Source organism: Polypterus senegalus, chromosome 3, assembly GCF_016835505.1.
Source record: "Polypterus senegalus isolate Bchr_013 chromosome 3, ASM1683550v1, whole genome shotgun sequence".
NCBI classification, from domain to species: Eukaryota; Metazoa; Chordata; class Cladistia; order Polypteriformes; family Polypteridae; genus Polypterus; species Polypterus senegalus.
Window position 1 is genome coordinate 143,500,696 of NC_053156.1, and position 15,582 is coordinate 143,516,277.

The window sequence follows — 15,582 nt, forward strand, 5'->3', positions numbered from 1 at the left end:
ACTGCTTCGTATGGCTCTGAAGCATTGTGTAGTGCAGTTTTACAGTTCAAGCGTCATGGCTTCATAAACCGACTTTGTCTACTGCACCTTCTCCCTATGTTAGTTCACTGAGTAGTGCTCTTTCAGTTTCAACTTAGAGTTTAGGCAGTGTTCCTTGGAGTACCTGTGAGTACTGATACATTTTACTTGTGCATCTTGAAGTTTGACATGGGAACCCTCCCCCTTTGACCAACTGACACTGTATCATTCCGCTTGTGTGGATGTGCTGTGAGCACATGAGAGAAAAAAAGGCATTTCAGCTAGTGGTTTGTTCATGGTATTATCCTCCCGCCCCATGCCCACCTCACCAAAGGGATTGACAAAATTCTGCAATGTGAAGATTAATGAAGAAAAGTCTTTTCAAAAATATTGCAATTGGAATTTGCCTATGGTCACATAGCACAAAGTATTAGAAACCAAAAAAATACGCATGGAGTAAGAAAGAATGATTAAATCAATACATTTTTAGCAAGTAGTCATTTGAATTGACTGCCAATTTTTTAATCTAAATATTCCATTATTTTTAGTGAATCGTGTTTTAAAGAAAAACAAGGGAAAAAAACACAAAAAGTTACAAATCAGAATGTAGTCGATAAACTTGTAAATGCCCATCAAGTGCAATTTTCACATTATTATGTGAACTAACATGATTGAAATTTTGAAATTATGAAGAAGATGGAGAAGGTGCAAAACAAAATAAAACCACAAAGTTTACAAGCACACTTGCAAGAGAAGATACCTCTAGTACAATAAAATTAGTTATAATTTGTGTATACAAATCTATGACTTCAGTTCTTCTTTCCCACTTGTGGCCACTGGGTGGCAGTATTACACATAAAGATAACTTGCAGATTCATTTAAAGTACAGTACAGTAAACACAATGACAAAGTATGTACTCAAACTACACATTTCATTATCTATTAATTGAAACATTAAAAGAGACTGATGCAGGAGGAGTGAATGAATGAATCGCTTTGCTTTGATTCTTTTCACTGAAATTATTTTAACCCCAATTAATATACTAACATTTTGAATAACATTTGTTACTGTATAAAGCAAAAAGAGATTTCTAGACTATGCTTTCCATTTAAGAATGGGTATTTCTTTGAAAAAAAAAATATAATTGATAAGCAATGCACAGTTTTTAATTGGTAATAAAAAAGTAATACATTTTAAAGCTTTATTTCATTCGCTTATGAACCTTCATCCCCACTGTAAGCTGCAAGAACAGACAGGTATTTTTAAAGTGTATTTAAAGAATGCTTCACTTTATAACACAATTGTATGTGGCAAATGAATATATTTATCACTGTGGTGTAGAAAAAATTTGAAAAATACCTCACACAGTTGTTAGTGTTTATGTATCTGTTTGCTGCTATTTTATAAATAAGCTCTGTTGCTCCTTTATATTTTACAAAGACTGTCCTGTGAAGACAATACTAACCTGATGTTTCTTCAATTCTTTGTTCATCTGTTTTTACCTCGGTGCCCTCCAAAAGCTGATCTATTGTGCTGTCAGGGAAGAGCTGTGAGTGCAGGCACAGGAAAGGCTCAAGATTGGCTGCTATGTTGCTGAAAACAGTCAGGAGAACCATCTCATCTTGGAATGCAGACCATAGATGTGACAATGCTATGAAATGGGGCTAAAGTAGATATGGACATGTTAAGCACTTTACATTATACATCTTACAGAACATTGCCACATAGCAAAGTAAAATACATGGCTGCACCATTGCAAAGTACTCTGTTCCTCCTCTATACTTACATACACTTGAGCAGTAGGAACTGCAGTTTTTGTGCGCACTGTTGATTTCAACTGCTCCATCCTCACTCCAAACTGTTGCTGTAGTGATTCAACTTGCTGTGCACATGTAATTATCTCAGACTATTAAAAATGAGAAAGGTAAGTAAGATAAAAGAAAAATTAGCAAGAGTAAGTAGCTTGCTAGGGTATACATGCAGTTTACAAAGTACAGTATGTAAAGATAAGTTAACAATACAATTACATTTTGGCATTTTTATTGATTTTAAATGGAAGTTATTTTGATAGCTCTTTTATAAATAACCAAGAGTACAAATTTAGAGAATAACACTAGCACACTAAACTTTTAATTCTATGAATTTTATTTATTTTTGTAGCAATAAAAGGCAAGCCACATCAAAGTGTTGCTGAACTGTAAGATTGAAATAAAAATAATGAATACAAAGAAAAATGTAGATAAAGGAACTAACACCTGTATTATAATTGTTGCATGTTTTCTGTTACTCACTCAAGGTAGCTTCTACTCTTGATCCCTGGCTATCTAAATTAAAAGTCATGGAATACAGACCTGGTCCTACCTTATCTGCCATATCATATTTAACTGTACATAATATGCACATATTATATTTATTGTACTTCTGCTCTTTGCACTTCTGATTAGATGCTAAACTGAATCTCGTTGCCCTGTATTTATACATGTGTAATGACAATAAAGTGAATCTAATCTAATCTAATTTGGAAAACTCAAGTAAAATCTATAACTCTAAATACTGAGATCTTTTGCAAACTTTGCAAAAACACAACTGACTTTTGTTCTGTACTTTAAAAGGATAAAAAAGGCAATTTAGTAAGACAGCAATGCAAATGTACACATATTGTTTTGCACACATCCATCACATCTGTACATTGTATGAAACACCTCCTAAGTGCTGAAGCCAGTTTTGCCAAAATCAGACACAAAGCAGGAACTGTCCTCAGACCACTGCAGGACATACGCACCTAAATTCACAGCAGTGTCCTTCAACATCCTAACCTGCATGTTTTAGGATGTTTTGGGAAGCCAGACTACCCAGATCCTGAAAAATGCAGATATCTGGAGACCACGCAAACTCCACAAACAGGTTATATCCAGATCTAGATTAAAACAAGTTTTTTTTCTGAAATTGTGAGGCAGCAGCACTAACCGTTTTTGTTCTTTATTCATAACTAATCATCTTGTATATCATTAAGCCACATAACAAATTCAAGTAATTGGTTGTGAATCCTATTCTGGACATTAAATGCTGTTGCATCATCTAGCACCTCAATGAAAAAATGTCTGATAAGTATATTATTGTAATTTTAAGAACATGAAAATTTAACAAAGTGATGCATTTTGAAGATGACTTTTTGCAACCCATTCCAAAGTATTATTATGATATCTATAATATTGACTTCAATGTAAAAATAAATATGCTTAGATACTTCAGCTATGTATTTAAAAGTCCTGTGGAAGGATGTATGGCAGATAAAAGAAAAGATTCAATATTTTGTTAGCTTACCATAATAATCCGCAAGAAAACAATATGCTGTCGGACATTATAGAGAGCCTGTTTCATCAGGTCAGTCTGCACATTCTGATCTTTTTCCGAGTCTTCAGAAGCTAACTTCTCCATCAGGGCAGTATAGCGTTGTGCAAGGTTTAGAGATAATTTCATCTCTGCTTCATAGTGTTTACTGGCTGCTGGGATGGCCTCATTTAAAATTGCTGGCACTAAACATTATGTTGGAAAAATATCAAAAACTGCATTCTTTCATTTTAAATCAAAAAAGCAGATGCAAAGAAACCAAAAGTACTTAGTTATTTTGTTTTGATATTAATTTTTCATTGCTTCATTCCAACTTTTTTAAACAAATATTTTAGGAACTTGATACTGCTTAAGAGCAGCACACATGTGAGAACTAAATGTGAATCCAGGCTAGGAATGGAGTTAACTTACAGTTATCAATACTTTCTCCTCCTTTTCCAGAGTCCTTATTGAAGAGGCGGATTCCAGTGACAATCATAGTGAGTTCATTTAACTGCCGTTCTTTATCCTTTTTATTAAGGCCCAAGAAGGTGCCCAGTTCAGACTGAGGGAATATGCTCTGTAAAGCAGCTGGAAAGGAAAGTACAGTATGCTTCTGCTTATTCAGGGCAATAACTTAAAAAATATTCTTTTGTGGAAGATTAATACCTTTTCTTTCAATTTTCTAAGATTAAGAAAACTGTAACTTCACAAAAATATGACTAGAATTAGCATGATTAAAAAAAATGCTGTATTTGTGAGCTTCTACAAGTGATCATACATACAAGCTGGTTGTCTTTTTCAGTCAACTTTGAAAAGACTAAATAAAAGTAGAATGTGAAAGTCAAAAACAAGTCTCCGTTGATTACAATTATAATTTTCCTTTTCTAGGTTGCCTTAGCTTACTATAATCATATGATTACCCAAGTTGTACTATATATATATATTAATCAGTATATTTAAAAAAAAACTAACAAACAATAATGTAAATATGTGTCTTTAATACAGTTAAAGTTTAATTTAAGTCCTGGTCAAACGTAATTGCAACCTTTAAATTATTGATTCTATTCTTGCGGTCTTGTTTTTCATTGACAGCTATTTATGTTTGCTCTTTTAGCTTTTATTATTTGTAACTTAAAGGAAATACCAAAGGATGCAGGACAAGGAGGGTATTAAATGATTAACTCAATTTTTCTTTTTGTAAAAACTTGATTGCTTTGTATGGATGGTAATAAAATTAATAAAAAAAAAAAAAAATGATTAACATTAACTATTTAGTATGTTTCTCCTATATGTAACTATAATTTCTATTTTACAGCTCAGAAAAAAATTCCTGTGTTTATATATACAGTATATATATATACATAAATATACATATATCACGCCAGCCTCTGGGCGTATCTTACATCCGCTTAGCTAGTGAACGAGAGAACTACTTAACAGATTTATTTTTTTCTAGAATTTGCTTGATCATTCCGGTTTATTTTGCGACTCTCATTATGCTAAAAATCATAGTTTGCTTGCAGAAGCAATATATTCGCACTAATCTAAGGCTGAGGCTGCAGGCCAAGGGGAGGGGGAAGCGTGACGTCAAGAGTGAGGAGTCAGTCTACCTCTGTGTTTTGAAACGTAACTTGCCTCCACTTAGCTAGCAATACCTTTTTGTTTATTGGTTTTTAAAGTTTGTCCTGTTTCACTACTACACGGGCATAGCCATGGGGAATGGCTAGTATGTATATATACAGTATATACAGTGTGGCAGATGGCTGGGACACCAACCAGGACACCTCCATGCTGGAAGGACCAGGGGAGCAAGCGTGGCCAGATCATTACCTCCACCGGAGTGCTAGATGGGAGCCCCCCTGGACTGCAGCAGTGCCTAGGACTCCAGCAGGACTTCACTGGGGTTGGAGTTTGGTGCAGCCCTGTTGGGATCCTTTGGCGCCACCAGGGGGTGCTGCAGCTCCTGCTGAGCCCTGGAAAGCAGCTTTTAAACCACCAGAAGGGGTGGAAGTGAAAAAGGAAAAGAAAATAAGAAGAAGAGTATTGTGTTGAGGTGTGTTTGTGCTGAGAACTGTGTTTGACTTGTGGGGACGGGGAAGGCATTTCCCACAAGGAAAAGAGAAAATAAAATCAGGTGTGCTTTGAACTTGTATCGTACGCCTGTCTGTATCGGGTAGGGTGGCTGGTACGCCCCCTAATGGTTTCTACAATATATAAATCATGCTAGTATTCATAAGTTTGAATTCAGAAGTAAACTTATTTCAAGAGATGCATCTGAATGCTTTGTTTTTAAATAACCAGAGCCAGGTTGTGTAGATGTTGGAGCCTTTCCCAGCAAGCATTGTGTACAAGGCAGGAACTCTCTCTCCCTACACAGGATGCCAGGCCATTGCAGGGTGAACACATACATGCACACATCAGGGTCAATTGATCATCACCAATCTACTTAACCCTTATGATTTTACACTGTGTGAGAAAACCAGAGCAACCAAATATAGGGAGGACATGCAAACTCCATACATGTCACACCCAGAACATGAACCCTGGTCTCCTTATTCCCTGGTGCACCACCATGCCATCCTTACTAAGTATAAGACAAACACATATGTTTTGAGTAGTATCTAAATAAAAGCAAACCTGTTGCCTCTCGTACTGTGCTGATATCAGTGGGTGACCCAAGACCAGAACGTAGAAGCACAAAGCTGACAATTTTGCGGTAGAGGGTCTCAAGTTCATCACGTGATCGGGCACGGCTGTCTGTGATCTCCCTGCACACAGGGGCCATTCTGGACTCCAGGACACTATGGTGCTCATCCAAAAACTCACCTGGGAAAGATAACAGTAAAGAGTAGTCAATCTGAGCACCGCAATATAAAAAAATAAATAGCAAATTTGCCAAAACACATACTCATCATCTATAGTGTGCAATAAACAATTTATATCGAGCACACCGACACATCTTGTTAACATTTTGTTAAGGTGGATAACATAGAGTATTGTTGTTAACACTGGCTTTTGCTGTATTGCCTTTTTGAACAATTATGGAAAGCATTTACACTGGCTGCTATTAATCCTGCATTCATGTGCTATGGATCAATGAAAATCTTTATATGAACAATCTTCAAAGTGAAACAATTTAGGGAAACTACCTGAACCACCCGAGTTGCAAAATAACCCTGAACTCTCACCTCATTCAGTAACAAAAACTTAGGAAGGTCAGTAAACAGAGTCATGTTTGTGGCTGATCTGTTTAGAATGTGGTGATATGTTCTTAATTTTTAGTTCAGCATGATCCAGCAACTGCAGTTGGTGAATGTGGTATGCACATGACTTGAAGTTATGTAGCGTGATGCCTGATTAAACTGAACAGGGTTGAGCAGCTTGGACTGAAAGGCCTGTTCTCATCAAGTTTGCCTTAATGTTCTTAAACTGTGAAACAGCAAGGTAGGCAAGTGGGCACCACCCTACCATACACAATGAGAATTAACCTTTGCTTAGTTAGGTCCTGTAGACTTATTATTTTGCCTACGATTTTTGTTCCCTTGTCTCTAGTATCCTGTTCCAATTTGTCAGTTATATCTGTAATAAAATTTCATTCTGTTTTCTGCTTTAGTCTTCTTGGCTTATGTTTGGGTTAGGATGTCTGACTATAGCTTGGGAATGCTCATAATTGGCCATAATTGACTGCCGTACTTTTGTAGAAATTGTAAAATGACTTACCTCTGCTTGTGTAGTTCATATCAAAATAAACCTGCATTTTGATTGTGTCTAAAGAGGGACTTTTTTGATCCAACAGCCTATCTACACAGAGCTTGAAGAAGACAAAAAAAGCAGATAGTAGTAAGCAGTGTAGCAGAAAGCTTTTTTACAGATATACTTTTGATATTTATGTCCTCATCAAACCAATTTGTTCCATGAACTACGAGGGTCTTTTGAAGGCAGGCCCTATGACACTGCAAACAACCATCAGTTTTACGAGGTGTGTAAATAATATAAAATACTGTATACAGTATATAATAAATATAATCTTGGCCACATGTAAATCAAATATCAATTATTTAATCAAAGATAAAATACAGAAAAAGTGCTTCACAATAATTCTACTGATCGATCTACTTTATTCACAAAGCATAGTTTCCTCACTGGAGGAACTTCTGATGTCAAAGGCTTGGCAGAACTTTACAGAAAAGAATAAGAATTCAATCTAGAGTTTATCTTGTATGCATGTAGTACATCATTGATAAATAATATAATGATAAGCATTCCACAAACTAACATGGGGTGTAAAAATGATATGCATAAACAATAATTAAAACTTTTGTACACTGTGGCCAAACTCTTCACAATGTTGCTAATCCTAAAGTGAATGTTGTTTTCATATTCATACAGCCGACATTAGGAGTCGAGTATTGCCAAGAAAAGATATTGTACCACATTCTCACACAGTATTTAAACATGAACCTTCTACACCACTTGTAGCCCCTTCATAATACAACATTAACACTGAGATTAAAGAATACAGCATCCTCAAAAGTGTTTTTATTCTGTAGATAAGAATGCCACCAGTAACACGTTAAAGTACTGTAGATATAGTTGTAGTCGTGGCCCTTGTACAGTTATATAAACGTTTCACTCATTTACTCGGGCAAAAAAGGAAAAACTGCTTATTACCAGTGAAATTAATCTTTATTATACAATTTGTACATATAAATAAAAAAGATTTATCATTTTAAATTAAGATGACTTCTTTCATCTTGCATCTAAACCAAATCTGTTTTGTTCTATACATTGTATACATTTAAGATTGGTCAATGAATAGTCTTCTCTAAGGAATGATGTAGTGTACCAGGGGCTTCTGTTGGAGTCAGGCATGGAACTGGAGCTCCCTGGAAAGCACATGGTGGCCAGGTGACGCAGATGGCTAGTTCAGACAGTCTAAAAAAGCAATGTGGAGCTGCACTGTGGGCTCACCACCCATGATGCTATTCCAGTTGGCTAATAGGCACACATGGAATGAATCCAGGCACACTAAGCCTTGGCAATGAAAACTGGGCCATAGAAAGTAGCTTCCCTGGCTGGCAAAGATTCAATGCTTAAGCATGATTCTGAAAAATACCAACTAAATTTAGTCTAAATCACCTCTACATACACCACTGGGACCAGAATTCTCGATCTCTCTGGTTTCTCTTCTTCTAATGATCATAAGGTGGGTGTGGATACATTGCTAAACCTTTGAGTGTAAGCCATATAGTTGGAGTTTGTTCCAACAAGACGTTTTCCATCAACAATTTTATTAGTGATAGGAAAATTGATTTTATTGCACTAAGTGAAACGTGGCTTAACTCTGATGGTGCAGCTGTTTTAATTGAATCTGCGCCTCCGAATTACAGCTTTGCTCGTGCGGATCGCCAAGGAAAGAAATGCAGCGGTTTAGCAAACATTTACTCGAGCTGATTAAAGTGTAAAGATGTCAGTTTTGGTAAATTCAAGTCCTTTGAGTATCTTGCTGTTATTATTCATGGAGTTTCCCAGTTTCTAGTATTATCCGTGTATAGACCTCCTAAATACAATGCGTCTTTCTTTGAGGAATTCTCAGACTTGGTGTCAATTATAATTACGAACTATGACATGCTCCCAATAGTTGGTAACTTAAAGTTTCATATCGATAATCAGTGTGACTCAAAAGTAAAAGAATTTATGAACCTCCTGGACTCTTTTGATTTGAGACAGCTCGTTAGTCAGCCTACACAAAAAGCAGGTCATACGTTAGACTTAGTAATTACTAAAGGACTAAAAGTTGATGTCAAGCAGATCATTGATATTGGTATTTCAGACCATTTTCTTATACTATTTAATATAGACGTAATGATAGAAAACATTCACGAGAACCATATTGTTAAAAAACGCTTCTTTGATTCATCAGCAGCTTCAAAGTTTACAAGCATTCTAAGCAACCAGTCTGTTTGTAGTGCTAATTACAATAGCGAAGATAATGTACATAGTAAGCTGGAAAATTTTAATGCTAAGGTGAGAGCTGCTGCTGCTGACATAGTCGCACCTGAAATGACAGTTAAAAATCTTCTAGCATTGTTATACCATGGAAGACCCAAAGACTGTATGATTTAAAGAGAACATGCCAGAGAGCTGAGCGTAAATGGAGAAAAACTAAACTAACTATCCACTATGAGATATTGAAGGTTAAAATAATAAAATGCAATAACACAGTCCGTCTTGAGAGACGCTGCTATTTCTCTAGAATTATAAATAACAATGCTAGTAATCCCAGAGTCTTATTCTCTACGATTGATCGTCTGCTAAACCCAGGTAACTCAATGGAATGCCTCCAGAATACTTCCAGTTAAACTTGTGAGGCTATTGCTGTATTTTTCAATCAAAAAATTAATGATAATAGAAATAATATAGTATATCTCCCCAACACTGATCCTCTTCAGCCCCAGTACTCCATTATAAACAAATTAAGTTCTTTCACCAGGATAGATTTACCTGATTTATATAAAATAATTTCTCAACTGAGACCCTCCACCGCGTCCTTGACCCAATACCAACAAGTTTTTTCAAAGAAGTATCGGGCAAGCTAACTGATAGTATTCTTGACATAAACTCGTCATTAGATATGGGGGTCTTCCCAGACTGTCTTAAGACTGTTGTAGTTAAACTCCTACTCACGAAAAATAATCTTGACTCCTCTGCTTTTTAAAATTTTAGACCTATTTCTAACCTGCCTTTCTTAAGTAAAATTCTAGAGAAGGCAGTCATTATGCAACTAAATGACCACCTCCATAAACATGCTATTCTTGATAAGCTTCAGCCGGGTTTCAGAACAAATGACAGTACAGAAACTGCACTCATTAAAGTAGTAAATGACTTGCGGGTAAATGCAGACAGAGGCCGTTTATCTGTTCTCATCCTCTTAGATCTGAGTGCCACATTTGATACCACTGATCACAATATTCTTAGAAATCGCTTAGTCAGTGGGTAGGCCTCTATGGCAGTGTCTTAAATTGGTTTGAATCCTACCTGGCAGGTAGAAAATTCTTTGTTAGTTGTGGTAATTATACTTCAAAGATACATGATATTCTATATGGTGTTCCAGAAGGCTCTATCCTGGGTCCGCTGCTCTTTTCGATCTACATGCTTCCATTAGGTCAGATTATTTTAGGACATAACGTGAGTTACCACAGCTATGCTGATGACACGCAGCTGTATTTATCAATAGCACCTGTTGACCCCAAATCTGTTGATTCACTAACACAATGTCTTACTTGTGTTTCTGAATGGATGAGTAGTAATTTTCTCAAGCTAAAAAAAGAGAAAACTGAAATTTTAGTGATTGGCAATAATGGATAGAATGAGGTTATTAGAAAAAAAACTTGATGCATTAGGATTAAAAGTCAAGATGGAGGTAAAGAATTTAGGGGCAACTGTTGACTGTGACCTGAATTTTAAATTGCATATTAATCAGATCACTAGGACAGCATTTTTTCACTTAAGAAATACAGCAAAAGTTAGACCTCTTATATAATTGAAAGATGCTGAGAAATTAGTTCACGCTTTTGTTTTCAGTTGGCTAGATTACTGTAATGCACTCCTCTCAGGACTACCCAAAAAATACATCAATCGATTGCAACTAGTGCAGAATGCAGCTGCTAGAATCCTAACTAGGAAAAGAGAATCTGAGCATATTTCTCCAGTTTTGATGTCACTACAGTGGTTACCTGTGTCATTCAGAATTGACTATAAAATACTGCTTATGGTTTACAAAGCCTCAAAAAATCTCGCTCCATCTTATATTTTGGAATGTCTGGCAGCTTACATTCCAAATCATAACCTTAGATCTTCAAATGAGTGTCTGCTTAGAATTCCAAGAGCTAAACATAAAAGAAGTGGTGAGGCAGCCTTCTGCTGTCATGCACCTAAAATCTGGAATAGCCTGCCAATAGGAATTCGCCAGGCTAATACAGTGGAGCACTTTAAAAAACTGTTAATAACACATTACTTTAACATGGCTTTCTCATAACTTCATTTTAGTTTAATCCTGATACTCTGTATATTCAATTAATTATCATTACTATTCATGGTGGCTCCAAAATCCATACTAACCCCTACTCTCTCATCTGTTCTTTTTCCAGTTTTCTGTGGTGGCGATCAGCGCCACCACCACCTAATCAAAGCACCATGATGTCCCTACATTGATGAAGGCCAGAAGTCCACGTGACCGTCATCATCAAGTCCTTCCATGAGGACCCTGAATACAATGAGGACTGATCATTTATGTTAGGTAGAATGCCTAGAGGGGGGCGGTCTCATGGCCTGGAACCCCTGCAGATTTTATTTTTTCTCCAGCCGTCTGGAGTTTTTTTGTTTTTTTCTCTCCTCCCTGGCCATCAGACCTTACTTTTATGCTGTGTTAATTAGTGTTCTCTTATTTTAATTCTTATCTTGTCTTTCTCTCTTTCTTTATCATGTAAAGCACTTTGAGCTACATTATTTGTATGAAAATGTGCTATATAAATTAATGCTGTTGTGGTTGTTGTAAAGGATAAGTGGATCACCTCAACACTACTTCAAATTTCAAAGACAAAAACTTTGACTGTTGGCATGTATCATCCAAATAACTATTAAAGTATTCACTCTTTTTAGTGACATTGGATTTGGTGCTCAAAAAGGTACAATCTACAGATTCATTTGGAGACTTCAATGATATTGAGAGGAACAGCTTGTGCAGTAATAAAAAGCTGTATATTGGCAAGGACGTGATAGACAGAAATGTGATCAGAAATGTGGAAAACCCTGTTGTATCCAGAGACAGATGCTTCAAAAGCATGGGTTTTCTGGGACACTACTACATGCCATTTATGCTCCTGTATAATTGTGTCTGCATAAATGGCTAAGTCAAGTTTATTCAGTGTAGGCATTAGACTCTGCTGGGGCGAATTTTGTTTCTTCCTGCCTTCATGACTGTCAGGGACAGAATATCAAGGCACACCTGAGGAATGGGGAGTATCCACTTTAGGGACTTAAGAATTGCAGTTGTGCCTTTGCAGATAATGCTGTCTTCATCAGGTTGTAACCACTCATCAACACTGGTACAGTTTGCAGCTAAGTGTAATGCAGTTAGAAAGAAAATCAACACCATCAAATCTAATGACGTGGTCATCCCCTGGAAATGACTGGCTGTTCTCCTCAGATATGGGTGAATATCTTCACCAATTGAAGAAGTCCAGGTACCTCAGGGTATTACTTGTAATTCAGGGAAGAAGTGATTATAAGATTGACCAATGAACTGTGTAGCGGCAGTTTTTTTTTGTGGGCAACATAACAGAACATGTCGGTGAAGCTGAAGTTAAGACCTAGGATGAAGCTTTCAACATAAATTGGGTGGTGGAGCCAATGCTAAATGCGATGACAGTTTATACTGTAGCACACATATCAACCAGTTAACCCAATGGGCATGTCTTTGAGATGTAAGGGGAAACTGAAGGACTAAAAGGAAAATAACTTCTAACTGTGCAACAAACTGGACCCAGGCAAGAGCAGCGTTAGCATATGAACCACTGTGGTTACACACTGACTCCCTCACCCATAAAGGTTAATCCTACAGATATACAGAAAACCTCAAAATAACTTAAACAGTTCTATTTTGTCAGAAGGAATGTAAAATTTTCTTGAGAATGTTCTACTGTTAACAGAAACAGGCTGTCCTGCAAACCTGACCATGAAAATGGTCCTATCTAAAGGACTTAATTTACTAGTCACACATGAAGGAACACGATAATCCACTGGGAAAACTACTAAAATAATATTGAACCACAAATACAGAAAAACATTGACATGAAATTTAATGACCTTATTTATGGATGAAATCAACCAAAATCTGTAATAGTAGTGATTCTTACAGAGGAGTGGCCTGGTGAAACAGTTTAGTATTGGTCAGTCACTGCTCCAACAACATGGCTTTGCACATTCTTACATGTTCTCCAGGTCACACAGTTTACTTCCAAATTCCATAGACAGAGAAATAATGTTCATGGCATCTCAAAATTAGTGTACCATGCAATGGACTGCTATTCCATTCAGACCTGGTCATATAATGAGCATGTAACAAGCTGGCTGCTTGTGAAAGAAAGCAGATTCAAAAAACAAATGTAGGAATTTTCACAGGTCAATGTAATAGATATAATGTATTCTGAATGTGATGTACACAAATAATTCGTTCACTGATGCCTCATTTTTAATGTCAAAATGTTACCTTTATGAGTTTCTGGACATCATTTTTTGTAAGGGTTCGGTCAACATTAAATTCATTTCTTGAATCCAGAACAACAGCTTTTACCTGTATGGGGTTAAAAAAAGCTCAGAAATACTCAAAGAATTTAAATTTTCAAATCCTAAATTTTTAAAAGTTTTTAGTTTGCATTGGTATATCACAAAGTCTCAAACCATAATGAAAATACTTAAATTACTAGGCACTTCAATTGAATTTCTCTACCCAAAAATAAATCAAGCTTGCATCAACACAATATAGATAACAAAAAATGAGAAAACAATTTAACCTTTACCTCCAAGGATAAAGGCTGATGTTAAGAAATGCAAGTTCAATATGTTTATAATGAGCTGACTGATAATTAAATTAAGCTTGCCGGCCTTTTAAAACTCAGTTATTTTTCAGAAAAATAATAATTTTATTATACTAAGCCAGAATTAAACTGTTTAAATGTAAGTTTGTTTCACTTCATTAAAATTAATAACTCATTCTGTGTTTTACGTACAGCATATATATACATTACATATTGTGCTCAATTCTTAATTTTAATTAAAAGAATAATGTCTGCATTGCTCCATATTCAATTTATACAAAGACTTAAAAGTATTTTTATTTCAAAATATGTATAAGTTAATATGATTAGGCACAACAAAAACCTTATTTATAAAACATTAGAATCTGTGAAAATGTTTCAAATGCTTATATATTCATACCTGTGGAAAAATGTCTGCCTTATCACATTTTTAAACAGGTGTGCATAGGTAGTCTATCAAGTAGTACTTGTACAAGAACATGTCACTCATAAAAAGAAACTAAATGGCAGAAAGTTCAATCATTCAGTTCCCATGGACAAAAACCAATGAAGAACTTTATGAACATACCAGAAGCGTAAAGTTAGTCATTTACCAATCATTTTGAAATGAGAAATGAACATAAGACGCTGACAAATGTTGAAGTCACCCATTAAGTCCATAAAGCTTGTCTGGTTAGCTAATAGCTAAGTTGTCCCAAAATCTCATCTAAACACCTTTTAAAAATTGTCAAGATTTCTGCTTCAACACATGACTTAGTAATTTTTTTTCTAAATGTTCATAACAGCTTGTTTGAAAAAGTCTTCCTGGCTTCCACCTTAAATGGATTTTCTCTCACTTTTCATGAATATCCTCCCACTGTAAACCCGGATATTGGTTTTAATTAAACTTTTGAGTGGTCATTAATTATTCTTTCATGCTTTATAAAAAAAGTCCTCAATACTAAATTAAATGAGTTGTTTTCGATATTCAGCTGAAATCTGCAGTGTAATGATCATGTTAAGCAGAGATAACTATTCTATAGTGCATATTGGGTGGGTTTGCATATTTTTGTTAACTATTATATACAATGTGAGCAAGGAGTTTGCAATCTAAGTGTCACTAAAAACCTGCTACATAAATATACATGCAAGATTTTGAATTAGGGCTATGTGGACTAGGGGACTTCCTGGCACCAGCAGGAATTCTTGCAGTCTGGACTCTGATATTAACAGTCAGTGCGTTTACATGCACACACATAATCAGTGTAAAGGTGAATAACCCAATTAAGACAGAAACCTGATTTATCAATAATCTGCATGTGCATGCACAAATAATCTCATGGAGTTCCCTTTTAGCAAAATGCTATAATGTCATTAGGAAATTACGCTATTAGCTAGAGTCTCAGCATGTCTTATTGATATCTCAACCTTCTGCAGCTCAACCTGGCAAAAACAGAGCTTCTTGTGATCCCGGCCAGCCAGTCTGCTCATCTCTCCATCTCTATATGGGTTGACTCACTGTTTCCTATACCTGCCAAATCAGTACACAACCTTAGGGTGGTAATTGACGCGCAGCTATCTTTTTCTGACCACATTTCTGCTGTTACTCATTCATGCAGGTTCACACTGCACAACATCCACAAGATCAGACCA

The 15,582-nt window shown here is 36.0% G+C and overlaps 1 protein-coding gene across 5 annotated transcripts in view; it reads right to left on the reverse strand.

The window, feature by feature from the left end:
• The window catches only part of cfap206 (cilia and flagella associated protein 206), a 39,317-nt gene that overhangs the window by 17,211 nt on the left and 6,524 nt on the right, over positions 1-15,582 (reverse strand). For all 5 annotated transcript variants that reach the window (XR_005632975.1, XR_005632974.1, XM_039748012.1 and 2 more), the window contains exons 3-9: positions 13,623-13,706; positions 7,073-7,163; positions 5,990-6,178; positions 3,782-3,940; positions 3,344-3,555; positions 1,806-1,925; positions 1,485-1,683 (exon numbers count right to left, since the gene is read on the reverse strand). Coding sequence is in view for 3 of the 5 variants with exons in the window: in XM_039748012.1 (XP_039603946.1) it covers positions 1,485-1,683; positions 1,806-1,925; positions 3,344-3,555; positions 3,782-3,940; positions 5,990-6,178; positions 7,073-7,163; positions 13,623-13,706 (1,054 nt within the window). In the remaining 2 variants the exon portion in view is untranslated. The remainder of the gene's footprint in view (positions 1-1,484; positions 1,684-1,805; positions 1,926-3,343; positions 3,556-3,781; positions 3,941-5,989; positions 6,179-7,072; positions 7,164-13,622; positions 13,707-15,582) is intronic.